This window comes from Lepisosteus platostomus, chromosome 6, assembly GCF_059453375.1.
Source record: "Lepisosteus platostomus isolate fLepPlt1 chromosome 6, fLepPlt1.hap1, whole genome shotgun sequence".
Lineage (NCBI taxonomy): Eukaryota > Metazoa > Chordata > Actinopteri > Semionotiformes > Lepisosteidae > Lepisosteus > Lepisosteus platostomus.
In genome coordinates, this window is record NC_142616.1 from 8281549 (window position 1) to 8295060 (window position 13512).

The 13512-nt window shown below is 43.8% G+C and overlaps 1 protein-coding gene across 1 annotated transcript; it reads right to left on the reverse strand.

Moving 5' to 3' along the window:
• Positions 1–3200: 3200 nt before the first annotated feature.
• Positions 3201–13310, reverse strand: LOC148660011 (nuclear factor 7, brain-like). Its single transcript, XM_088637742.1, has 10 exons — positions 13024–13310; positions 9749–9853; positions 8447–8557; positions 8268–8321; positions 8106–8159; positions 7154–7294; positions 6458–6484; positions 5745–5771; positions 5479–5505; positions 3201–4590 (listed from the first exon to the last, which is right to left on the reverse strand). The coding sequence occupies exons 1-10, from the start codon at positions 13118–13120 to the stop codon at positions 4040–4042; spliced, it is 1194 nt and encodes a 397-aa protein (XP_088493868.1). The 5' UTR covers positions 13121–13310; the 3' UTR covers positions 3201–4039.
• Positions 13311–13512: the final 202 nt, after the last annotated feature.

Below are 13512 nucleotides of genomic sequence, written 5' to 3' on the forward strand. Positions count from 1 at the left end.
GTTTGCATGTTCTCCCCGAGTTTGTGCGGGCTTCCACAGAGCACCCTCAGTCCACTCTCTTTGGACAGCCCAAAGCGATGCTAGTAAGTCAACTGGGGAACTGGTGTGAGTGTGTGCCTATGAGACAAAAGAAACTGCTCTGACATGATGCAAATCTAGGGACAGTGAAACACAAGCAAAGCCACATGACTCTGGTGAATCGAGATGGAGTTTTCTTTATTACAATAACTAAAGGAGGACAGACGCAGCTAGCAGCTCATTTCTCATTCACTTTTTCAAGAACAGCAAGAGGCTTTGATTTGTGGAGATGAGCAAGCTTTCCATACAAAACCAGACATTTTTATGATTGGCCAGTAACAGTTTGTTGCCATATTCAGTAGACAGTTTACTGTGGTTTTCCGACGGCAGTCAGGCACAGTCCCTGTTCCCATTTACGTAGCTAAATCAGACACGAAAACCATAGCAGCGTTCATGAGACCCTGGCTGTCTGTTGCACAGAAGCAAATCTTGCAGACTTTGCAGATTTAATTTTCTATCATAACATCATAGCAAGCATGAATGCCTTCATCATGATTCCAGAATCTAAACTCGAAGTGATTCTTCTGATTGGAGACACGTGATTCTCCTGATCGGAGAATCTCATGTCCCGATCGGAATCCCTCCTCTTAAGGCCGCTCCAGCTCTTTCGTATTCAAGTTGATCATGCGCACCTGCCCTCTGTTTGTCCCTCCTTATTTAAGCCTGGCACTTTTGCTGCTCCCGGCTCAGCACTGGAAGACCGAAGCCCGCAGGCCTGCCTACCATCAAGTCGCCATACGTTCATGGCTTGAGGGCATAGGCCTACTATCGGCGTCCTGACCCAACTGAATCCGGGGCTTGGAGCGCCTGGCCTTGTCAGTCAATTTTTAACTTCCTGGTTCCATGTCCCTGTTCCTTGTTTTTACTCTTGTCTTTGTCTTGAATGGACCTCCGGGTTTTCGGATATTGGACCGTGCCCTGGTTTCCCTTTTTCTGGAGTTGCTCCCTGAGCACCAGATCACCGGCATCACATCCCCCTGTCTTTCAACCTGTCCTGATCCTCATTGTCTCCTCCGTGTTGTCCTTCTCCGCTTACTTCCGGATTATACTGTCCTGAACTACGCATGGTGACATCTCATCTGTTTCCAAGGTATGGGTTTCACCAACATGGTTAGGCAGCTTGATCTGCACTTCAACCACCCTTTGTGTAAAGAAGTCCCCCCCAGCAGTGACTTGAGGATCCAGCCATCTCTTGCACTGAGCTTGATCAGCATAGCTGGGCAGCTTGTTGTACACTCTAGCGACTCTTTGAATGATCCTGCAATGTGGGTGGAGTTTCAGACCTCTGATTCAAAGACGCAGTCCTGATCCTGGAGATAAAGTGGGTGACTCGTCGTTCCCAATCACTAAAGACCTGGAAATAGGCCAGGTGGTAATACAGACCAATTGAGTGAACATTGAGTGCTTTGAATAAAGTGCATTGAGTGCACTTGAATCGAATGTGGTTTGAAAGGCACAGTATAGTAATAAAAACTGATTGATTGATTGAAAGTCAAGTCCAGTCCAGTACGGGGCAGACACAGACACACACACTCAATTATTATTATTATTATCTTGATGAAGTATAGTGAGAACACAATGAAGCAAGAGAGCACAGTTCTCTTTGTATTTGCTCATCACTGAATGGTGAAACAACACATGCTCACCACATTCAGAGAGGAAGAGGTGGCTTCCTTTACTGTATGACTGACCTAGAAACCACTATAGCAGGGGTGCCCAACCTTGTTTAATGAAAGATCTACTCTTTCACTTGGCAGTCCAGCATGATCTACCAGTGTGAATGTGAAGTTCTGATATAGGAAAAACAGACTGTGGACACATCAGTACAATAACGATACCCATCACTAAAATGACAGCAAATAAAAGCAAGTGACTCGTGCTACAGTGAACCAGTAATGTTCTCCATTTTAGAAAAAATAATAGCCTACCTGAGAAACGTCTTGAGAACACTTGTAGTTTTTTTTTTGAACGTGTTGACACTGCTGATCATGATGGCATTTTTATGTTGTCCCTGCAGCTTGACATTCAGCTCATTCAGCAGTTCAGTCATATCTGTGAGGAATGCTAAATCCAGAAGCCACTGGTCATCCTCTAATTGGGGATATTCACCATGGTTAGGTGACTAGAGAAACTCTTTGATTTCAGGCAACAGCTGTCTGAACCCCGCCAAAAATGTTTGTTTTTGAAATCTCAAGTCAGCAGCCTCAGCAAACGCTTTTTTAAAATTAAATCTCAATCCCAGAATGACTTGTTGTGTTGAGCCAGGAGGTGGCTCACACGGAACGATGTGATGATTGCCACTTTACCTCTTACAACATTAGGCCTTGTGAAAACCGAGTGCTGCTAGTTGAGATTTTAATTTTTCCACTCTTCTTTTTCTGTAACTCACCTTTAGCAGGGAAAGTCCACATCATACATTTTGTGTGCAGTTTTGAAATGTTGTTCTATATTTCCCTTTTTCGTGTAGACGCTAGCATTGCAGATTTGAATGTGAAAGTACAAAAAATAAATCATGCTCCCATTCTTTGTGGTGACAGTACGTTTTCGGTCTCTTTGCTTCATCATTTTCGCTATCAAATAGGCGATCAAACTGATCAAACTGTTAGCGGATTCGTCACGGCCAGTCTGTTTCGCTCCACTATGCACTGTAGCGAATGTGGGCTTCGTGCGGTAATAACCAAGAGACCGTTCTTGGGTAGCGCACACACACACAACACTCTCTACAGTATTTACGGAGCTCCTGTTGCCTATTTTTCAGTGTCAGCCAGCACTCAGGGAAGAGACTTTTACAACCCATTCGACAAGGCTTAAACACACACAAGGGCAGTAAAATGTATGACATCACATACACAGATCTGAATGAATATTTGGGCTTTCGAAAAAAGAAGTCAAACAGCCCACTTATTTTTTGCCAAACATTCTTGCGATCGACTGGTTGTGCACCCCTGCTCTATAGAAACCAATGCAGAGTATCATAGAGAGCTCAGTGCTTAAATAATGATTCCAGAGATTCTTACATTCTGACAGATTAAAGGAATCAAATGCTCTCAGTCTAGAAAAACGGACATTAAGTGGAGAATATATCAAGGTATATGAAATCATTTTGGATGAAAACCACTCCATAAGTGCAAAGAGTTTTTTATTATTATTATTATTATTATTATTATTGATACGGTCAACAATGGCATTAATTCTGATCATTAGTGGGAAAATGACACAGAATGACAAGTGGAAGTTCTAAGGGACTTCTTTCGGAAGGAGAAGTCATCTGTTAGAGTGCTACTGAAAATCGCCACAGTTGTAAACCATCATAACACATTTGAAGCTGAGCAGACAAACCACACATACACAGTTTTGGGCTAAAAATAAGATTGGTGTCAAGTGTCATTTTTTAGTCACGTCACTCAGTGACCTATGTGTTAACTGAAACTTCACATCCTGAGAAAGCCACTGGGTCTTAGTATGATAAACCCTTGCATTTCCTGCCTCCATCTGACTGCAGAGACTAGACATTTGTTAATTACCAGCTTTGCATGTTAAGAAGACAAAAGAAAGATGAAATATTAAATCAGGTGGGTAGCTGTGTCAGCATGCGTAGGCTGCAAAGGAACAAGTAAAGGTTCATTCCATGCTGAAAAAAAGAAGAGAACACAACGTATTTAGCATGGAATAAACCTATTACTTGTTCCTTTGAAATATTAAATGTTAAAATAAAATACAATGTACATTTATCATATGGAACTGCATTTCAAATGCGAAGCCTTAGAGACATTCTCTAAATCTGCAGATGTACATTTGTTATGTCGAATACTGCCAAGAGATTAAAGCTGTGTAACACTTGTCAAAAGAAGGATGTTATTGTCCTTTGAAATTGATCGTTTTGCTTTAAAAGGTCTTGCTGTATAACAGCTCTGCGTCAAAAGACTTTGCTGTCAGACACTGCTTTGTGTCTGTCATTTTCTCATGATAAGTCAATATCATCAACAGATGTGATTATCATTGGGTGAGCATTTGTTCCATTGCTTTTAAGATTAGGGCTAAAGTAGGGGTAGAGGTTCTCAGTGAAGGTGTCAGTGAAAGTGTAGATGTGATTCCTGGACTCCACATTGTAAAAGGAGATCTGTCCCTCCTCATAATCCAGGTATATCCCCACCTTCTGGGGCTTCAGGCTCAGGGGCAGGAGGACAGGAGGGTTAGCAAGAGCTTTAAACTCGTTTGCATTTCTCAGCCATATTGTCCAGTAGCCATTGCTGGGACTCAGTATAATCTTCCCCTTCCTGTTGATGGACTCTTTAGCGACACCTAAATCCCAGCCAGTCTTCTCTCCCACCACCACCTCCCAGTAGTGTCTCCCAGAGGAGAATCCCTCCCTGCCCAGGACACAAACAACGGGATCGAATCTCTGTGGAGACTCAGGCAGAGTCTGTTTTTGATCACCCAGCCTCACTTGTTTCCCATCCTCGGACAGGATGAGACTGGGATGCGCTGTTTCAGGGTCCAGTGTCACATCAGCTGTGGAGCAAAAGGGATACAAATACACATTGAGTATCAATTATTCACACTGCTTTACAGTGAAATGCATTACATGAATGGTAAATCCACTTTTAATCCCACTGTGTGTGACACTAGCCCTCTTGGTTTCTCCCCCTACGTGTGTCCTACAATCATTTCCTCCAGATCCACTTGGACAGCTGGCACTGGATACTCCTTTTTCACCTCGAGTGTTGAACATGCTTCAGCAGAGGATATTACTGGGGTTCGTGCTCTTGAAGTTAAGTGGACCATCTCTTCTGCTTTTGAAAATGCAGAAAAACCCAATTCAATAAAATAAAAAACAAAACATTCTTATTTTAATGAGAATATGATTTCCTCACAGTTATATAGTGCTTTTCTGGACACTCCACTCAAAGCTCTTTACAGGTAATGGGGATCCCCTCCACCACCACCAGATGCAGCCCCACCTGGATGATGCTCCAGTACTCTCACCACAAACCAGCTCTCAGTGGGGAGGAGAACAGAGTGATGAAGCCAGTGCAGAGAGGGGGGTTATTAGGAGGCCATGACTGGTAAAGTCCAGGGGGAAATTTGGCCGGGACACTGGGGTAACACCCCTATTCTTTTTTGAGAAATACCCTGCAATTTTTAATGACCACAGAGTCAGGACCTCAGTTTTACATCTCATCTGAAGGGCGAGACTTTTAACCTAAGTCTAGTGTCTCCATCCGATACTTAAATAAGAAACTTAAACCTTTTATTTTAACCTTCTATGTAAATGCCTTTCAGCTATAGCTTCTGAAATGAGCCAAACAATGAGAAAGTCTCTCTGTCAAGGCACACAAAGTATTGCATGAGGAGAATATGTGCTCTACAGGCAAAAAAGATTCAACTAAATGCCGGTACCTGATGCATTCCGAATCCACTTCCACACTGGAAGAAAAGGACAATGATTAACACAGTGCATTGCATTCAATTACGTGACTCTCTGACTCTAGATTCAAGAGGACTACAACTGAAGGTCTTGCCCTTAGTCCAATCCATCGTGCAGAACGGATGTTAATAGGAAGTGACTGTTGTCGTTAGATTGGTGTGCAAAGAGGAAAAAGCAAAGGTTTTTTTTAAGCAAAAGCAGTGGAATTCCAGGACCGAGAGCATTTCCAGTACCTTACCTACTGTCAAGACTTCACCATTCATTCCTGTGGGTACAGAAAGCATTTTAAGTTCAATGATGGTTTTGGGTAGATTTTTGTCTACTTCCGTATTTGCTGGAGCTATGTGTACATCAGCGAGGAGGTGGAAACAAGAATAAAAATGAATTCCAGGATCTAGGCAGGCAGATCCACTTTTTAGCTATTGATATACCATCTTATGACAGTGGACAGGGTTTATCAGAGGTAATATTCGTTTCGCTTTGGGTTATAAAGGTAAGGCTCCATCAATTGACTGCTCAACTGGCGCCCTGTGACCAGATTCCTGATATCCTGAGTGTCTTTCCCCCAAGGGGATGTATTTTTGGGGAACTCTGTTATAGATTTTATGGGTGCATTTTATGACTGTACCTGATTTTAGCAGTGATTATGCTTGGATTAGAATCTGCTGTTCTCGAATGGGGCAACATAGTGATAACCAGCTTTAGAGTCTACTGTCTTCCAAAATGATGTTTTTATTCTATAGAACTTTGCTATATTTTGTTCTTTGGATTTCATTTCATGCCGAGCTTAGAAATAACCAAGAGGCATTAAAAAGGCAACGGATGCTATTGGTTCCAATTTTCAGTTGTCGCGTTTTAGTGCCTCACCGTATAGGATCAATCATGTTTCCGATAAAGATTTCATCAGGCTGTGTATACCAACAAATTAAGAAGGCACTTATTCAGACTTACTTGATAATTCAGAGAATGTGCTTTTCACTGCAAGAAAAAAAGAACACCAATGAGAAAGAGCTCAAGAACATAGTGTCATGATCGGGATCCATCCTCTTAAGGGCGCTCCGACCCTTTCGTATTGTAGTTGATTACGTGCACCTGCCCCCTGTTTTGTCTGTCATTATTTAAGCCTGGCACTCCCACTATTCCTGGCTCAGCATTGGCAGATGGACACCCGGAAGTCCAGGACAGACCCGACGGCATAGGCTTCATCATGGTGTCCTGACCACCTGAGTCCGGAACGCCTCGCCTCGTTATCCTGGTTTTATTCCCTGTCCCTGTTTCCGATTCTAACTCTGTTTTCTCTTGGATGGATTTTGGACTTTGGACTGCACCCCAGATTCCCCCTTTCGGACTGTCTGGACCTGTTTGCCCTTGCCACGCCCCCCAAGCACCGGATCACCGTAGTCACGCCCCCCTGTCTTTCTACCCATCCATTCCTGCTGTTCCTTCCCCGGATGTCCTTCTCCACTTACTTCCGGATTATACCGTCTGCACAGGGTCCTGAACGACGCTTCGCGGGAGCCTGGACCGGCTCCCATTACACATACTAATTTCCCTCAAAACTGTTCTAAAGGAATTATTGAATCAAGCACATGCCTATCACGAATCGCCTACAGTTGGACAATATACTGTATACACTGAAATGCTTACCAGTCTTGGTGGTGTCTATGGGAAAGCATTTCTCAATGGGGAGGTAGTGTTCAATCACGGCCATGAAGTAAGTCTTCAAACTAGGACAGTCGCCCTGAAGGTAGGAGCTGTTCCTCTCTTTGGGCCATCTCTGCTGTAGCTCTGAAGCCAAAGAAAGCAGGCTGTCATCGTTCACACCTTCTGCACACGACCCTGGGTCCTTTAAGAAGCTACACTGACACCCTGGCCTGTGCTAAAAATACCACTAGACCTCCTCCTTTGGTTGAGCATAAAGCACATTCTGCAAAATACCTTGCCATGTCTCTGCAGTAAGCCAAAGGTGTAATTTAACGAGGATCAGCATTTCAAGTAAATATGTTTCAGTAGCAGGCTTATTTTACAGGACTTCAGAGAACCTAAAAATAAATGTGTAAAGTCTTCCAGGATGAAACCCATTTCATTGTGACAATATACCTTTCCAATGAAAAGAGGAGTCTTTATAGGTTACCTTTTCTGATTTGGGGGTTACAATTACATTCTCTATTTTGTTCCCACCCAGCTTGGAAAAGGCCATTATTTCTGAAATCAACTCCGGAGCCAACATGGGGACAATGGGGATTTGTGGACTGCCTCTGACACACCCACCTCTCAGAGCTCACTGTGAGCTCCTCATGTCCTTCAGTCTACAGGTGTCCACACAGGAGTCCCTATGTGCCAAACTATGAGAGAACCTCATACACCTTAATCCCAGTGATCTCAACTTGTCCAGGTCGACACAAACACTTGGGGGAATTCTGGTCAAGATTGGTTACTATCATGGCCCGGGCTCGAACCAAAACCGATTGGATGGATGAAACGATTCACGCAGCCCACCAGTGCCATTACTGGTGCTTCTACCAGGAAGCCCTGGGACTCCCTTTATTAATGGCTGGGCACCCTGAAGGAAAACCCCCAGAAGGCTTCTGAGCAGTACCAGTGGTCAGGCTGGAGTAGTTCCTTTGAAGAGCCTCCATCTGATTCTGCAGGTCTGCATGGCAGAACAAAAAATAATTAAAAAATAAAAACATTCTGAACTGGGAATTTCAGAAGCATGGAGGAATCACAGATAGCTGATAGAAATATATCTTGTCTTTACCTGCATTCAAGCTGGAGTAGTTCATCTGCAGGGTCTCCAGTTGGATCTGCAAGTCTGTGTGGCAAACAACAACAATAATAATAATGATAATTATAATAATAAAATAAAAGCGTCCCTGAATGGAAATTTTCAGAGCACTGAGGAATCACAAATCCCGGAAAGGAATATTTTGTCTTTACCTGCATTCAGGCCGGAGTAGTTCGACTGCAGGGTCTCCAGCTGGATCTGTAGAGCTGAATTGCTCTCCAGGAGTCTTGATTTCTCTGCTTGCTGTTCCGGTTGCTTATAGACTAAAACACAAGGTACAACTTCTCTGAACCACAAACTCTGCAGTCAATGGATACAAGCCGTGGGTTTAATAATGAGAATTTTCCATTCAATAAATACAATATATGATGCATTTTGTGTTATATTTTTACTATGAAAATATCTAAAAGCATAAATGTTACTATGCTAATTACATTTAGGAAATGCTTACTTAATCTTAGATACTTGCCTTTTGTTAAAACACTAAATATGGTCGTTTTTTACCGATTGTTTTGTTTCAGATTGAGAATTTATTCTGTTAGGTAAGGCAAAATAAAATGTAAAGGGGCATTCTTTGTTGATTTGATTGGGTGTCCCCCAAAGAAGGCTCCACTGCTGAAACTTTGTGTTTCTTTTCTTCTCTTTTTCAGCATGGAATAAACCTTTACTTGTTCCTTTGTTGATGTTTAAATAGAAGTTTACCAAATCCTTTTCTTTTTTTCTTTTCAATGTGTTTGTGTTAACTGGAACAGCAGTTGCTTCAAAAATTGTGAGCTTTTAAACTCAATGTCTATACAAATGAATTTATCTCACTATGTGAAACTACTACTTGTGCTCCACATCAGATAGAGGACCTACTGTAGATACCGCATCTCTTGTGTCATGGAAATATAACTATCAAGGAAGCCACAAGAGAGAGTTCTCACCTGAGTAAGGTCTTTATTTCAATATTGCAATATTAGGAGCCCTGCTGCCACTTTGCAAAGTGCAACCGGAGACTCAATTTGTTACAAGCAGTACAGGGTTTTTACAAGACGTTGCGCTGTAAGAGAAAGTTCAGCACTTTGTCCCTTCTAAAACTTCCCCTTTCTCTAAGACAAAACAGGTTACATCATAAAACGAAAGAAGAAGCACCACTAGATTTGTTATTCAAAGCTTATCAGTTACTTTCGGCTAATTCTAACGACTCAGACAGCATATATTGTTTTGGTACATTGTCTTCTAAAGTAACCTAAACAGTGTACTTTGTTGACGCACTGTTTTCTAAAATTCTGCACGTACTGTAGCACAGCAATTACATCCTTGAAATATATTTTCTTAAAGCACCAATATATTTTTTGCAAAGCTCTCTACATTTTAAGAATCAATTTACTTATTAGATTTCCACTTCACTTGTTTCACTGGTCCCAGTGCAGAAACAGCACTGGTAGTGAGCACTGTTTACCCATACTCACAATAAAATCCCACTCCAACGATGAGAGTAAGAATCCACAGAGATGCAAAGAGCAGGGCAGTCCTTTTGTACAAAGACACCCTTCCAGCAGAGCTTACATGAGACCCTGAGAAGCACAGAAAGATTTGGAATTTTCATCCTGCACAGCAATTTTTTTTCACCAGTCAACAGGGTTAGCATGAATAACAAAGAAGTTACAGTCTTAGCAATTTTTTTGAATAGGTGAAACGTGTATTAATGACAAAAAGCCCATCACCGCTATGAGATGCTGTTTTCCTTGAATAGTATGAAGGAGACACCTGCTGGAATGAATGCTTTATTGCATGTGTAGCTCTGGATGTTAATATTATTAATCTTTCTGTCCCTTTTCTAACTGTTTCTTCCAATTCAGGGTTGCAGGTGAAAAGAAGCCTATCCCAGTGATCATCAGACACAAGGCAGGGTACACCCTGGATCGGATACCAGTCCACTGCAGAGGAAACACAGACACAGACACAAACACGCCCTCACACCTAGGACCAATTTCCCCAGAAGCCAATAAACCTACCAGCATGTCTTTAGACTGTGGGAGGACACTAGTGCAACCCAGAGGAAACCCACACAAACACAGAAAGAACATACAAACTCCACACAGACAGTACCCAAATCCAGAATTGAACCCAGGGCCCCAGTGTTGTGAGGTATCAAGATGTTACGAAGTAGTAGTGAGGTCCCTGTGCAGAAACCAGAACGATATCGAGAGGTGTAGTTGAGTGAGCAATCCGAGGTCCGTAAGCCGTAGGTAATCAAGCCGGGTAAAAGTACAAATAACCAGAAGGGGAGCAGGAAGCCAAGAGTCAAATCCAGTACAATCAGTATAATGCCCAAACCAAAACCAGGAGATGTAGTCGGGGAACAAACCAGGGTCAGGAAGCCAGCAAACAAATAGATAGTCACAGCGATAGAAAGAGTAGCTCTAGCCAGGATAAACCTAGTACTGAGCAGAGAGAAGTTGTCACGATCGTAATCCCTCCTCTTAAGGGCGCTCCGGCTCCTTCACGTTTTATTTGATTATGTGCACCTGCCTCCTATCCAGCCCCTCTTTAATTTAGCCAGACACTCACTCTATTCTGGGCTCTGCATTGGAAGACAGAACCCGGAAGCCCTCCTACCAGCGGGTCCAGGAGAGACCCCACGGCACAGGCTTCACCACGTCGCCCTGACCATCTGGCTCCGGGGCTCAGAGCGCCTGGCCTCATCATCCCGTTTTTATTCCCCATCTCTGCACCGGATCCCGTTCCGGTTTTCAAACCTTGTCTTGTTTTGTCTTGGATGGATCACCCGGCTTTGGACTTTTGGACTTCTCCCTGGACTCCTCTGTCGTCATGCCTCCTTGTTCGTCACCCCGCCCAGATCCTCATCGTCTTCTCCCCGTGTCTGTTTCACTTACTTCCGGATTATACCGTCTGCACAGGGTCCTGACCAACGCATCGTTACAGAAGTGTGTGGAGGAGCATTAAATAGGCTGGGGTAAATGGGCTAATTTGGGAACCGTGCTGGAATGCGAGGTGGAATGACGAGTACTCTGGGGGCGTGGCGTAACACAACACTAACCACTGAGCCACCATGCCACCCTAATGTTAGCAAAACCAACCAATTATCTACCAACGCTAAATTGTTGATATTTTTTTCCTGAAACTACTATCCAAAGCTAAAAGATAAGTTCACTGACTCCCAGAGCTCTGGCAGCGACTGTCGGACAGCGGCCAAAGGCTTCGACTACACGAGCAAAGCAGCTCTGCAAATCAACTCTTGACCTCGGCTCCTACTGTACCATCGGTGACCAGAGTCACGACGACTCCCACTAAGGAAGTGAGGGGGGCTGCGTGTGGCAATGCTCTGCCCAACTGGGGTCAGACGCTTTGTTTGGAGCTTTCTGCCGTCACAGCAGTAGAGAGACAGAGTGCAGGGCGACTCACGACAGGAAGGGGGCCCCAACCCCTCTCCCACGTGCTTGCCAAGACTTCTTTCACATTCGATTTCTTCATTTCCCACAAAAACCCCGTGCTGACGCCAGCTTTCCTGGAACCATGTCTCAACCCCTTGAATTAAAGCTCTCATACAAAAATCAATATACAACAATATAAAACCCCACCAACACAGTGATGTTTATTGCCGGGAGTTATAGTGACTGTTGCACTACAAAGGCCTGAGCTGCGTGACTCTATACTAACACTCACAAACCCAATAAGAGAGAACAGAAGAACACAAGGTTACAACGGAGAGGATGGCGTGCGGCCTCATTTGGCTGCTAGTAGCTTATGGATCCAGGGATCTCACCCGTACATCTCTAGGAGTTTGTTCCAGACTCCCACAACCCTTTGTGTAAAGCAGCGCCCCCTGTTCTCAGTTTTAAGAGCTCCCCCCTATAGTTCTATGGGTTGGGCTTCGCTGTTTTTGATTTTGAAGACGTCCGCTAGGCTGGTTGTGTCAATATCTGAGAGGAGTTTGAGTATTTGAATTGTAGTTTTCTCTTTTCCTGACTAAAAAAAAAAAAATCAGCCTGTCAATGCAGGATATTCCTTTATTCCAGGGAATTTATCTGGTTGCTATATTTGGATCTTCCTCGGCAACAGACTTTTGCCTATCTCACATGTCTACTTTAATTAGAGATTAAGGTATTGAATTCCCAGTCTATATATGGAATACTTGTTTTTCCAACCTGTACATTGTATACCCAGTTTTCAGATCTGAAAGTAGGATGATTTTTCCCACCAGGATTTTGAATGCTCCAATTCCCACTATTCTCCCATTACATAAATCTCATTCACACTTAAACACATGCTACATCAGCATTGTTTCAGATCGTTTCTTCTGGAAAAATCCGTACAATCTCACAGGATTAGGATGAACTTCACACAACCCTGCTGGACTTCATTAATAAAGCTGTTTTTGCATCTTTATAACTGGTAAGAGATTGTTATTTATTACATTACAGTACATCACTCAATTCAATCTAATTCAATATATCGTCTAAGAATGAGTCAGAATCCTTCCTTCCTTATTTAGATCTGATAATTTGGGTGTAGCAAACCCAGTTTCATGACAAATCTATTCTTTACTTATATATTCACTTGAAATGCACCCAATTAACACAGAAACACTATTTTAAATTTAACTGCAGGGTAATGTGTCATGTTACGTGACATTTCACTGTATCATCCTCTGATATCGCCTCACGCTGACTCACAGTTTCCTATCCTGCCTCTGTCGTCTTGTGATGTTACCGTACAGTACCTGTTTCTCCCCCCCACAGAATCTCCACCTCGTCCTCCGGGTCCACCTCTTTCACGGTCCTGTACGCCACCTCCCCAGGCTCGGAGCGACGCTCCATCGCTGCCTCGACTCCCTCGGACTCCACTCTGTCTGGGCTCGCCCGCCTCCTGCTGTCACTGCCCGCCTGTGCAGATCCGGCGCGTTTCGAGGAACCCGCGTTCCCCCCGAGGGAGAGAGTGAGAACGCCGGGCCGTTCGTCCTGCCACAGCGCCAAATGGAGAAGAACGAAGCGGAGCTGCGACTGCAAGCGGGAGGGGGGAGCGCAAACGAGCCGGAAAGACGTATTCCGCCTCCACAGTTTGTTGACTTTATAGGAGAGGTCACGAAAAACACAACCGGCCCCCTTTCTGATAAACCGCTTCAGGGCTCAGAAAGAGAAAACTATCTGCAGCGGGATCACTTGTAACTCTTCCCCTGTTAACCAGCCGGCAGCACACGAGAGACAGGAGA

Excerpts from the sequence above, each read along its gene's own strand:
- LOC148660011 (XM_088637742.1), bottom strand. The coding sequence starts at position 13,120 with ATGGAGCGTCGCTCCGAGCCTGGGGAGGTGGCGTACAGGACCGTGAAA. Across the intron at positions 9,854-13,023 it reads TCTGTGGGGGGGAGAAACAG|GGTCTCATGTAAGCTCTGCT; the intron begins GTACTGTACGGT and ends TGTGCTTCTCAG. Across the intron at positions 6,485-7,153 it reads CATAGACACCACCAAGACTG|TGAAAAGCACATTCTCTGAA; the intron begins GTAAGCATTTCA and ends TTTTTCTTGCAG.